Source organism: Lacerta agilis, chromosome 2 (genome assembly GCF_009819535.1).
Source record: "Lacerta agilis isolate rLacAgi1 chromosome 2, rLacAgi1.pri, whole genome shotgun sequence".
Taxonomy (NCBI): Eukaryota; Metazoa; Chordata; class Lepidosauria; order Squamata; family Lacertidae; genus Lacerta; species Lacerta agilis.
Window position 1 is genome coordinate 72677938 of NC_046313.1, and position 13518 is coordinate 72691455.

At 41.4% G+C, this 13518-nt stretch overlaps 1 protein-coding gene across 3 annotated transcripts in view; it reads right to left on the bottom strand.

Moving 5' to 3' along the window:
• Window positions 1-13518, bottom strand: part of PFKFB4 (6-phosphofructo-2-kinase/fructose-2,6-biphosphatase 4) — a 70806-nt gene that overhangs the window by 11764 nt on the left and 45524 nt on the right. For all 3 annotated transcript variants that reach the window (XM_033140746.1, XM_033140743.1, XM_033140745.1), the window contains exons 7-13: window positions 10760-10881; window positions 9094-9301; window positions 8267-8413; window positions 6881-6985; window positions 4955-5084; window positions 3356-3418; window positions 1886-1950 (exon numbers count right to left, since the gene is read on the bottom strand). In XM_033140746.1, coding sequence (XP_032996637.1) covers window positions 1886-1950; window positions 3356-3418; window positions 4955-5084; window positions 6881-6985; window positions 8267-8413; window positions 9094-9301; window positions 10760-10881 — 840 coding nt within the window. The remainder of the gene's footprint in view (window positions 1-1885; window positions 1951-3355; window positions 3419-4954; window positions 5085-6880; window positions 6986-8266; window positions 8414-9093; window positions 9302-10759; window positions 10882-13518) is intronic.

A 13518-nucleotide genomic window follows, 5' to 3' on the forward strand; every position in this document is an offset into this window, starting at 1 on the left:
CACTGCTCACCATAACATCACCTGAATACAAGGCTATAGACTGTCACAATTGAGGCACTGTTATTTCCCCGAAGTGGAGTCATATAATTAGCTGCCAAATTCACTCAGATGACATACGGTGTATTATGAAAGCATTGTGCAGTTAAAGAGTGTCATAATGTTGTCATGAAGGAGAGAAGATTCCATGAAACGCAAGTAAAGCAGGCATGAAGGTGATGAGTTGTCAGAGAATAAAACAGTTTCCTTTGTTTTGCAGAGCACTTATCTGAAGTTCCAAAATCCACTACAAGCTTCATTTTTAAAAATGCTCAAATTAAATGACTGTTGTATGCGCCACTGCACATGACCTCTTGTTCTATTTCATTTCTCCTCAAGTGATGCCAATCAGTCAGAGACCATGTGCAGAATGTGATGACATCACAAAAAATAGGTATATAATGAAGATCTGGTCATTTTCTAGCATCACAAAGGAGCAAACATAGCACATTTCCCTCTATTTTTCATGGTATATAATTAGGCATTTGTGCACCAATTCTCTAGTAGAAATAATGACATGTTTGGGAGCTTCCAATCCTATCATCACCCCAGGCCATTCAAACCAATGACACTATACTAGTTCACTTTGGCTACTGTTTCTCAAGGGACTTAGAGATAGATAGATAGATAGATAGATAGATAGATAGATAGATAGATAGGGCGGCTCCCAATTGAGTGTTAAAAACAATACAGCATTAAATATTAAAAACTTCCCTAAAATACTTGCAGAATAATTACCACTGGTTCAGTCTATATAAATATATATTGCAATGCATTATACATAGCCCTTGATTTTTATTCTAATGTTCGCCAAACCCACACATGTAAGAGCAACAAGGTATAAGAGGCCTGACTTCGTATTTGAGCAGGTCATTTATCCTGTGCAGGTTATTCTTTTGTTTGACCTCATAACATGGGCTAAAAATATGCACCATTTTGTCATACTTGAATCCAATAACATCAACAGGCATGACCAGCACATTATTGTTATCCTGACTCAGGAACGGCAATGGTTTCACCAGTGATATACCGCCAAGGAGAAGGCACCATCGCGCTCTGGCCCGCAAAACGGTCCTGCCTAATGTATTGATTCATCACCCAGGCCTAGTGCATACATGAGATATTGGGGGGGGGGTTAACATGGCTCCCTTCATTGGCAAATCATGTAGACACCTCCCCATGCAGCTAGTAGCCTCTTATTAAGTACAGTCACCCCAACTTTCAGCATGCCAGAGAATTCAGTGGGGGGCTTCCTTCTAAAATGAAGAGCAAAGCATAAATTCAAAATCAAACAAAACAAAAGTACAAAGAAAATTGGTCTGAGCTCTGCTTCACACCCACACAGGCAGCTAGCCACGGAGAATCACCCACACAATTTGGGTATCTGGCACCAACGAGGCTGCTTCAATAATGTGTGAAAATAGTCAGGGTGGCCTAAATAAGGCATAATGCAAGAAAAAAGGTAGGAAAAAGAAGAAGGGGCTGCAACAAAGGCTGTGGTAACATGCCTGCAGGGCATTAAATATGAGAGAATAGCAGCATACTTTGTCACATATTATATATAATTATAATTATACAGTAATTGTAATTATAATTACAATACAACACACACACACACAGTTGTGTACAAACCTCTACTCCAAAGGTGAAGCTAGATATCAAAGCACAGGTACCTACAATATTCCCACAATATCTTTAAGGAATGGAAAACTGGGGCAGGGGAGAGTGCTTAACCCTTACCCTGCTTTTCTTTCTTTTAGCCAGTTATTCAACTTTAAACCAGTCTGCATCACCACCATTCCTCCTGCAAAGTTCCAAATTCACATTTGTGGCAGCAGAGGACTCCTACCTGTGGTTTGTCTCTGTGCGTATTTACAGCTTCAACATTCAGAAATATAGATTCCACCTTGCAACCTGTAAACAGAAGTAAACTTTTAGATGTTTGTCTTCCTCGTTTTGGCAGCCACCACCACCCACTGTAAAATCAGTTCTTGTTTCCATCTCCGCATTGGGAATGATAATACTTCAAAAGTCATTAATGACTAACTTAACCCAATTGGAAATCAATGGATCCACTCAAGAGTATGACTTAAGATACAAAAGCAGTTCACTTAAAAAAAAAAAATCTGCAATTCACAATTTATTTTGGACACTAGATGTCACTACAGACTTCTGTTTGCTTAAAGAGCACCCACATATCATAAGAGTGCTGCACTCTAGCTACAGAGAAGAAGAGCACAGTGAATGGTAACCAATGTACTTTAGTTGAACCAGCTAGAATTTCAAAATTCAGGATTCAAACTCTCTCAGGCTTGGGATCAGAAAAGGAAAAGGAAGCCGAAGCTTATATTTTATAATGGGCCAAAGGAAACGGAAGATAATACTTAAGATTAAATCAGTTCACAGGGCAAGCATTTCACACACAACAGTGACATCAACTTACAAATACAACATCAGCATGAGTTCCATTTTTTACCCTTCACACACCAATAATAAACTCAATGTCCTAGTGTATACCCTTTAGTCAAAATGGCATCATCTACACCAGTGTTCCCCAACCTTGGACCTCCAGCTGTTTTTGGCCTACAACTCCCATCATCCCTGACCACTGGCCTTGCTAGCTAGGGATGATGGGAGCCGTAGTCCAAAAACAGCTGGAGGCCCAAGGTTGGGGGACACTGATCTACACACAAGGAGGTGGTAGCAGCAGGGTTCATGCAGGTACAGAGAAAAACCACACAAAACAAGGGGGAAATCTCCCCCAAACAGCCCAATGAGGACAGGACATGGAATGCTGACTTGTCTGCTGGGCAGGGGAAGACTGAAATTTGGGAGGGAGGAACATGGAATAGAGTTTCCCCAAAGAGGGCATAGCTTGCCGGCATCCTTAACACCACCACACTACATTTTATTGCAGATTTGTTTTGCATAAATTCCTAGCCTGCCCCGATCTGAAGGTTCAGGAAGAACAGAGACAAAAAGAATTAATTTTAATTTTTACAGGATGATGAACTAAGCAATCAAATCCAAATGATGACCTGCACATTTACAATTTGCAATGTGCAACCCTATGCACACTAACGTGAGAGTAAATCTCTCTGAATTCAATGGGGCTTACGTCTGAGTAGGCATGCGTAGGATTGTGCTATGAAACACTGTCATAGACTTTCTGGTAACTTTATTTAAAAAGTGAACAATTCATTTTGATATATAAATATCTTTAAACTAATTGGATACCAGCCACCCCAAATGTGATGTTTTCCGTAATAATTATAGCTGAAATACAAATAGATTGATAGAATACATTTAAACAGCTTACCATAAGCCACTGGGGTTAGCTTTAAGACAGTATGCAGTGGGCACTTGAGATAAGGCAGTTGTTCTAAAACAGGAGAGAAAATAAACTTAATAGAGAGTAAGAGAAATGCCCCTCTTCCAAACCACTAACCATGTTAGTGCAGCAATGGAATTGGTCCCCAACATGGCACTTGCACTTGCCATGGTTGTTGTTGTTTAGTCGTGTCCGACTCTTCGTGACCCCATGGACCTGAGCACGCCAGGCCCTCCTGTCTTCCACTGCCTCCCGCAGTTTGGCCAGACTCATGTTGGTAGCTTCAAGAACACTGTCCAAACATCTCATCCTTTGTCGTCCCCTTCTCCTTGTGCCCTCAATCTTTCCCAACATCAGGGTCTTTTCCAGGGAGTCTTCTCTTCTCATGAGGTGGCCTAAGTATTGCCATAGTACCCCTAGACATTTTACTTTGTGTCTACCATGCCACTCACAATTTTTCCCCGGGGGGGGGGGATACAATTTTTCTTGAAAGTTTCTCTCTCTCCACCCCCCTTCTCTCTTTCTCTCTCAAACCACATTTAGCAGTGGTTGTGCTGCAAATGAAGAGATGTGTAGGTCTCCAGCTGCTCTGCCTGCTTCCTTTTTGTTTCCCAGAAAGCCTCTGGGCCCCACAAATGCATTCATCATTGGAAGAGAAAGAAAAGAGTGGGGGGGGGGCTCTCAGAGGATGGTGCCTGACCTTCCAGTGCCCTGTCCCCAAAACACAACAGAAAAGAAATAAAGGGCTCCTGCCACCACTTCCATTTTTTAAATTGTCTTTCAGTGTGTATATCTTGCTGCTGCTTGCTTGCTTGCTTGCTTGTTGCTGGGGGGGGGGGGTGTTGCTTGTTTTTCAGAAGATATTTCCTGCTTGTTTTGCCCAATGGGGGGTGCATTTGTGTTATTTGCCCTTTTGATCATCAGGGGTTTTTTTTTCTTCTGTGAAACTGATATTTTGTGGTGCCTGTGATAACTTCTTAGATTTCCAAATGTACCCCTGAGCCCAAAAGGCCGGGGATCCCTTATTTATTTATTCATTCAATGTAGTTTTATCCTATCTCAAAGAAAACTGCAGAGACTTCCATCATAAAAACAAACAGGCATGATACAGCCATGCCGTCTCTTTGTAACAAATCCTTTGAGAACTCAGATATCCAAAATTCTAGAAGTTGCAATAATAAAAAGAACCCAGAATTTAAACTCCTGAATAAAAGCTCCTAACTACAGGCTTCAGGAACATAGATTTAAGGAGGGCATTCCACAGGTGGAGCACCATTATGGGACAGGGATGGGGTGGAACAGTTCTCCCCTGCCCTGACTACAGAAGGCTGAAAAACCCAGAGAGTGCTTTCCCTAGATGATCTTAGAGCATAGGAGGTTCACAAAAGCAACCCTGATACCCCAGAAAAGCAAGTGTTGATTAAAGAAGCATTTGACCCATGCACAGGCAAAAATGTAAGTCTGGCATGAGTCATGAAGAGCAGCATTTTTCCTGCTCATTTCGGATGCACATGAAATAATTGTTGGACGAGATTGTTACTGATCAACCAAGGTGAAAATTCTCCATGTCAAAGCAAATATAATTACCTGCAGGCTTGTCCAGAAAGTAAGCAAGCAGACAGCGCATAACAGCTTGGTGACAGATTACAAGCACATTTTCCTGCCTTTCCAACTCCATAATCACTGGCTCCAACCTTTGAACAAGATCTTCGTACGACTGGGGGAGAAATCAACAATATAATCAACCTCTTGACTGTATACACAGAGCAAACAAAGACCTGTCCATGACAGACAAAACATAATAAGAAATCTGAAAAATGTTCTGCAGATAAGTGTGCATACACACGTACAAAACAAAACAAAACACTAAATTTAAACCAATTTTATCTTGAAAGAATGCACCATCACTGAAATCAGTACCAAAATGGAGTATGGTTAAGCTGTATCATATACTTAATCATTCCAATTTTATTTCATTTCATTTAAAAAGCTCCACTTTTAAATAAATTTGTAGCTTTGCTGTCTCCCTTCTCTGATTTCCATCATGTTTGTAAGCTTAATTGAGTAAGCCATATTGAATGCTCTCAAGCACCAGAGTTTTCTATATAAGGGAAGGTTTATCTTTATCCATTCTGTGACCTACAGAATCCTGCTGCTGTTAAACATCTCCATAATAGTTTGCCTTTTATAAACCTAATAAGATAACCAGTAGCTCCACTGCAAATCAAAAACTGTAATTTTGTTATTTCCCTTATGATGAAAACCCAATTATCACTTGATCTGGGGGTATGACCAAAAATAAGATACATATTCACCGCATTAAACCTTTAACATTTATCTCTTTTTGCACATATATTTGTAGTATCAAATAGTACCTGAACATCAGTCTATAGAAATTCTCTTTTATTGTTCTGTGCAAGGCAAACAGCTAATGCCATGCTGAAAGGATTATCTTTATTAAACCTTTTTCCCATTCTGATTAATACAAATTACCTGATTTATACAAAGTACATGAGGATTCTAAATTTGCTGCTAGTTTGTAAATTGGACTCAGAACATGTTTAGTAAAGTTGTTACACATCAAGATTTGATCTAACGATTCATTTTGTAATGATAGGTTTAGTTTGTAAATATTAATTAAAACTAGCACTTCTTGGAAACTTTTAGCCAGTAATACATCTTCGCTACTTCTATGAATGCATGAACAAATTACAGCTAGGAACACCAAAGATTAGCCATTAAGCATGGGTGCACGGCCGCTAACACAAACAAAAAACCGGTTTCTTTTTTCTGAAAGGTTAGCAAACAACTCTAGAAAGCTTTCTCTATTATGACATGGCTGCTTAAATGTGCTACAAATAATGGCCACCTGGGATCCAGCACTGTTCTGGTGATCACACAGCCGACTCATGAGAGGTGGAACACTCAGCTAACAATAAGGCATGTCACACGTATTACAAATATTGGAACAGCTGTTCTAAGCACAGCTTAACGCTTGACCTCTAATGCAAGTACGTAGAAGACTGGACCACCTGATGCAGAATTAACTCTGCTTCAACCGTATGAGTTTTAGACCCCCCTCAGAAATTATTTCTCCATACAACAAGGAATACATGAAAGGTGGTGGGCCCTGCTCAATATTTTCATCCCCATGGCCTACAACTTTGAATGGTTAAAAGGGTATTTCAGTTTTACCCCCCCCCCCAAAAAAAACACACATTTGAAACAAAAAGGTATACCGCAATGAACATAAAACGAACTGCTATGACTTAACACACGTGTTTACAAGTGAGAATTTGAGATAGAGATAGATAGGTATATCAGTAATATTCTTGGGGGGGGGGGGGGTTGTCTGCCAAAAGCTTTTGTAGAGCTAGTATGGAAAAAATCATTCTTTCCCTTTACCTCAAAAGCTCATCCCCCCTTTAAACATTGCACTCAGCATCCCATTTGCTGCTAGGTATTCTTACACCCTTCGCATCCAAGAAGAGAAAAGATAACAAAATAGCATACCTCCCCCTTAGGATATCTATATCTGTATTTGTCCTGGTCTCGCAAAGCAAATTCTAATGGATAATGTTCCTGAATTTCTTCATATGTCATTTCTTCACAGACTCCCTAGGGAAACAACGAAAACGTGAGAATTAGTGTAGGTCAATGGCTAAAAGACTGGGCTGTGTATAGAGGTTGCTCATCTGACATAAGACACTCTCGACATCAGACACTCACCTACAGTATTGACTTATGTTACATAGGTTGTAGAAAGCGCTACAAAAACACTGTATGTAAGTGGTCTGGATTTTCAAAAAGAACTACAGAAGTATTTTTATTACTATTACAAGTACTAGCAATTCCGTAAGGGCACTGGAGTTTACAACGTAATATACATTTAAACAGTGCTTGTAACATTCCTCCTACCCCCACCCCAGTCCTGAAGGTGTGCATTATATAACACACTTTTGTGATTTTGCAAAAATCCTGGGTTTTACTGTGACTTCACTGCCATGCCATCTTAAGCGTCTTGCTACCTGAAGCAAGTGCTTGGGTTACTTGGACAATACAGTCCTGCCAGCTATCCTCACGGCAAAAGCTGCAAGAAGAGAAGACACACTATTTTCATCTCCCTTTCCTTCTTTTTTTTTTTGCTGGAGATAATACAGATAATCACACACTCTGCACACTTTCCTCACCGCACACTCCCAATGGGTTTTAAATTTCAGGATAGGGAGCCTGGTGTTGTTCTTTTAGAACTTGGAGGGTGTGAGCTGATCAATGATTTCACTTAAAGATACCCTGAAGAAAGCTGCGAGTGATGCTTAAATGAGAAATACAATGCAGATCTAATTGAACTAATAAAGCTCAGTACCAAATTGAGATACAGTGGTACCTCTGATTACGAACTGAATCCGTTCCAGAGGTCCTTTTGTAACTGGAAACCGTTCTTATCCTGAGGGGCGCTTTCGGCAATGGCACCTCCCACTGCGCACGCGCCTCTGCCACGTGGCTTCCACTCGCATCCTGGGGCAAAGGTCGCAACCAGGAGCAGCTACTTCCGGGTTAGTGGAGCTCATAACCCGGGGCGTGCGCAACCAGAAGCGTCCGTAACCAGAGGTACTACTGTAAACGCTTGAAGGACTTCTCAAGGATGGTGGGCTAACATGAATCTAATCATTATTACTTTCTAATCCTAATAATGATGACAAATACAATACTGTTTTATAATGCATATGTATAGCTAGGTACCACACAACCTACAAATTATGAAAAAAAAAGTCCCTGCAGACTTGCAATCTAACTGGAACACACACTGGAGAACTCCTACCGATGCATCATAAAGTAAGTCTCCTTCCATCATACAAAATCAAAACCGTTTCAGATGTGACCACGGGATGATCTTACCGCATCTATTTCATTCAGAACTTTCCACTGTTCGTAAGGCACTCCCAAAGCCTCTGCAGTCTGAATGGTCCTTTTCATCTGGCTCGTCCATACTTTCAGATCTTTGCTGTTTTGCTCGTTAATGAACTGTGCCAAACTCTTGGCAAACTGTAAAAGCACGTCAAATAATAATGTCATGAGGAAATTGCAGCTGAAGCACTCTAGTCGAGTTAGATCCCAATGGGACCTAATTCTCTAACCATGAGGTAATGGTGTCTTTCAAAAAGGCTCCGTGTATGCCTTCAACAAAACAAAGTCTGTTGGCCTGTGAAATGAGGGCCACAGCAGATATTCAACTTTTCTTTGCTATTCTTTAGCTTGGATCCAATTGAGCACTTCTCCAACTACAATACATTTCCCAGTTGTGCAAAAGGGGTGGGACATTCCCTGATCTATACCAGTCTTCCCTTCTCACTGCGCCCCCCCCCTGCAATTCTATGTCACATTGGACACCATTCTGACTTTGAGTAGTGGTTTTTCACAGAATACAGGGGGCTACAGAAGGATGGAGGCAGCCAGGGGGAATCCTGCTCACAAAACAAGTTCAACCAGTTAAAATAAAATTTTAAAATACAGTCTGGGGCCAGCCCTCCCAAACCTGGTGTCTTCCCCTCCAGGAGCTTTGGATTACAATTCCCATCAGCCCCAGCCATCATGGTTGTCCTGGCTGGAGCTGATGGAAATAACAGTCCAAAAGAGGCACCTGTAGGGAAAAGCTGGTCTAAATATAAACTGGTTGAAGGTAAGAAAGGAAAAATAATCCCTACATTAGACATTAGAATCCCTACCTTTTTCCCTCTATGCGACAGCCCGGTGTCTCCTCCTATTCTTCCCTTTAGATTGAGTTCACTTTCACCATGCCGGCAGAGGTAGATGGAGCGAGGAGTTACGTGGATATTCATGAGGTAGTAAACAATCCGACTCTGAATGTGGTCCATTACTCGGTTCACGAGGTAACTCCGTCCAACATCCATTATTTTAATATAAGAAAGATCCCTATTCACAGCAAGAGACAAAACTATATGTAAAAACTACAATATTCAGACCGGTGCTTCATTTATCTCCTCCAAAGGCACCAGAAATAAGGGGTTGTTTTTACCATGTGCTAGAATACAATGGGAACAACTTCGCCAGAACAACTAGCAAGGGGAAGTTGGGTAGTATGCAATACTACCTAACATAATTTCTCTTGGGACTAAGCCCAAGTAGAAGGCTTTTACACATGGGAAGAACTATCCAGTCCCGATAACTCGTCATTGGTTAAGGCAAGCAGGACTAGCAACATCATGTGGTGTTCCTGGTAATAGTGGTGGAGGTAGTCAGGCAGCCATGCCCTTTTGCAGGAGATACCTGTGGGTATAGGGCGGTACAGTGGTACCTCGGGTTACAGACGCTTCAGGTTACAGACGCTTCAGGTTACAGACTCTGCTAACCCAGAAATAGTACCTCAGGTTAAGAACTTTGCTTCAGGATGAGAACAGAAATCCTGCAGCAGCGGCAGGAGGCCCCATTAGCTAAAGTGGTCCCTCAGGTTAAGAACAGTTTCAGGTTAAGAACGGACCTCCAGAACGAATTAAGTTCTTAACCTGAGGTACCACCGTATATAAATTTAATAAATAAATAATAATAATAATTCTCCACCCTTCAACAGTCAGTCAGCATTCTGTGCCCATTTAGCATCCCCAGTCGTCACTGTGTGTGTGTGTGGAAATTTTACTTCCATTAGGGCATAGGTTGCCCACCAAGCAGCCACAGGCACCATGGTAAATAAGAAGGCATTCACTGGTACCCAAAACTCTTGAGTTTTCATTCTTCTTTTTTTTTTTAAAAAAAATAAGTTTCTAGCTCTCCTAGAAAGAAGGTTATTGGGCAAATGTGCAACTTCTAAACAATTTCAGTGAAATGATAGTGAGTGTGGAATGGACACTTTGCATATTTTTCCTGGTACTGTACTAAGGAATGCTCCCTGTTGCCGCTAGACAGCAATGACAGTGTGTGTGTGTGTGTGATCATTATTGTGTGATCTCCACAATCTGGACCAACAGGACATAGCTGACTTTCCATGGTAAGCATAAGGTTGTTGGCTGTCTCTCTAATTTTGTGTTCCAGTGAGGGGATAAACCTGTGTCTTAGCAGCACTTTAAGGCTGCAGAAGTGGGCTCCTATAACTGAGTGCCTCCTCATGGAAAAATATATCCCTACATGTAGAAAACTAAAATGTCAAGAAGAAAGCGGGACTAGATTTTTTTCCCCCTCCTAGTTTTCCAAGTACAACTAATGATTTTTTTTATGCATCGATGAGAATTCAAATCAAGTGAGCCCCGCCTGCAATCTGAAGCGGAAAATCTCAAACAGGCATAGATTTATCACACCAGTGAGAGAATTAAGCCACATATGGACAGAATTAAGATTTTGAAGGTAAACAAAGCAACACGGAGACTTGTGGCAACTTACTTGTCTAGATTTTCATCTAGCGTCTCGTATGAATTCTTGTAGCACTCAATTCTTTTCATGAAGTCTTCTGCAGCTTCATCACTACCACAGTCAACATAATCAGGACTTCCCAGCTTCACTTGCTGATTGAGAAAGAAAGTATGGGGTTCTTTTTTATCAATAAAAATTACTCTTGCTTATTTACCGTATATACGCGAGTATAAGCCGACGCAAATATAAGCCGAGGCACCTAATTTGACCACAAAAAACTGGGAAAACTTATTGACTTGCGCATAAGCCGAGGGTGGGAAATGCAGCAACTACTGGTAAATTTCAAAAATAAAAATAAATAAAATTACATTAATTGAGACATCAGTAGATTAAATGTTTTTGAAAATTTATTTCAAAGAAAAACAGGGGCAAGGAGTTCCATAGGCTTGACTCTGCACCACAGGAATAAGCGTTTTCTTTTATTTGCCCCCTCCCCTCTTCCAACAGTTAGGCTTTCCTTTTTATTTCTTTGGTGTATTTTATGTCCAATATTTCCATCCCCCTACAACCTCTATCAATAAATGGGACTGATTCCTGAGTGTGAGGGGGTTTATTTTCAGGCCCTTTTCTTCCCTCCCCAAAGAACCCTCCCTTCCCAAACAGCCAAGCTGTGAATGGATCCAAAGGAAGATAAGAGTTGCAGAGCTCCTGTGACCTTGCCTCCTCCTGGGCTTTGCAGAGAGGAGGGGGGCAAGAGCCTCTGTTCCTTGACTTGGGGGTCCTCCCTGCACCCTCCCCTTCATCCCAGGGACCCCCTCTTCTCCCCAATGGACCCTTTGCAAGATGAGCAGAGACTCACTGGATTCAGGAGGCGCCAGGGATGAAGCACATGCAGAAGAGAGAGACAAAGGCCCCCTCCTCCTTTTGTAGGTGGGCTTGGTATTTCCTGACCTCTCTAGGAATCCCACTCAATCCTTTTTAACCCTTGGCAAGCCAGTGCCCCCAGCTTCTCTGATCCTGTCCTGTGCCTTTTGCAGGAAAGAGCTTCTCTCCACTTCTCTCCCCCCCCCAACTGACAGAGAGGGAAGCATTGTGCAGTGCTTCTCCGATCCTCCATTCTGTGCCTTTCTGCTGGTGAGTGGAGGCAGAGGCGTCTTTACCCTTCCAGCTTGTGTCTGGAGGCGCTAGGACCTCGCAGACAGCTGCAAACGCACGGGATCTCAGATCTCCATCCTGCGCATTTCCTGGTGGGGTGGGGGGGTGGGGAAGCGGAGAGAAACTCTTTCTCTCTGCTTTTCCTACCCAACCACCTCGCAGACAGCTGCAAACATACAGGACGGGATCGGAGAAGATGCCCCCGTCCTGCACATTTCCCGGTGGGGTGGGGGGAGGGAGAGGGAAGCGGAGAGAAGCTCTTTCTCTCTGCTTTTCCTTCCCCACCGCCCGCCTCACTTGCGCATAAGCCGAGGGCGACTTTTTCAGCCCCAAAAATGGGCTGAAAAAGTCGGCTTATGCGCAAGTATATACGGTAATGAAATTTTTATACCGCTTATCTATTTAAAAAAAACTGTTCTAAGCAGTTTACATAAAATTAAAGTATCAATAAAAGTTAGTGTTAAGTTAACCAATTCTTTTTACAAAACATAAATAAAATCAGCAGTTAACAATATACAATAAAATTATAAAATAAAAACCCCTTTTTGGGGAGCAAAGCTGATGGAAATATTTCTTCTTGAAGTGGATACAATGTAATCTTTTCACCCTGACTCTAGGGAAAATGGCTGCGGAGACCTATGATAAAGATGGAAAAGTACTGTGACTAAGATGGAAAATACTGAAACCTGATACCCTATGCCCACTTCTACCATGTTGGGTTTCGCTTTCAAGCTGGCTTTAGACTCTGGACTGACTCACGAACAAAGGATTATTTTTTTGGACTTAGAATTGCTAAACCAGAAGTTAATTCTGCTGAATCAGGATGACAATTTATATCCCACAGGAAAGACTCTTCAGAACTTTGTTAAAATTGAAGAAAACCTTGGCAGGGAACTTAAGGGAATTATCGAAGTACAAAGTACAATGCTTATGCAACTCCGAGAAGATGAAAAATCCTGTTGGGGTGAGAGACCCAGGATCAGAAGACAATTTATATCCAATTTCTGGGGTGAGAGCCCAGGAATGATGGGGAAAAGATTTCTATATTTACGATTAGAAGATGAACGGAATTTTGAAGCGGAGATGCTGGAAGGTGATGATTTGTGTACCCTGATGCTCCCTGTAAGGACTGTTGTAGACTGCGTCTGGAACTGTGGACTTATAAGAAAAGAGGACATTCTGAAAAATGGTTTTGGTGTAAGATGGAGGAATGTCTGGGGGGAAACCCCGAGATGGCGAAAGAAAATAGTCAGAAAAGGGATAGGGTGAACAATCTAAAATATAATTAGGATGGTTTATTATGGTACCCTGAAGCCGGTGTGTTAAGATTTTAAGTTTTTGAACTAGAGAAGAGATATCTGAATTTTTTTTATTAGCAGCAGTTTAAGTGAAATAAGATGTATGATGTTAGTTAAGAAGTAATAGATTAATCTGAACTAGAATTAATTATTGAGAAGTATGTTTTGACTTTTTTTTTTTTGGATGATTTGAATTTTAGACATCAGAAGTTATTAAAGTTAATGGGAACTGGAACCAAAGGAGAGAAAACGGGGGAAGTCACCCAGTATTGATTCGAACAAGAATTTTTTTGTTTTGTTTTAAATAAGAAAAAGAATTATTGGTGTTCTACTGGG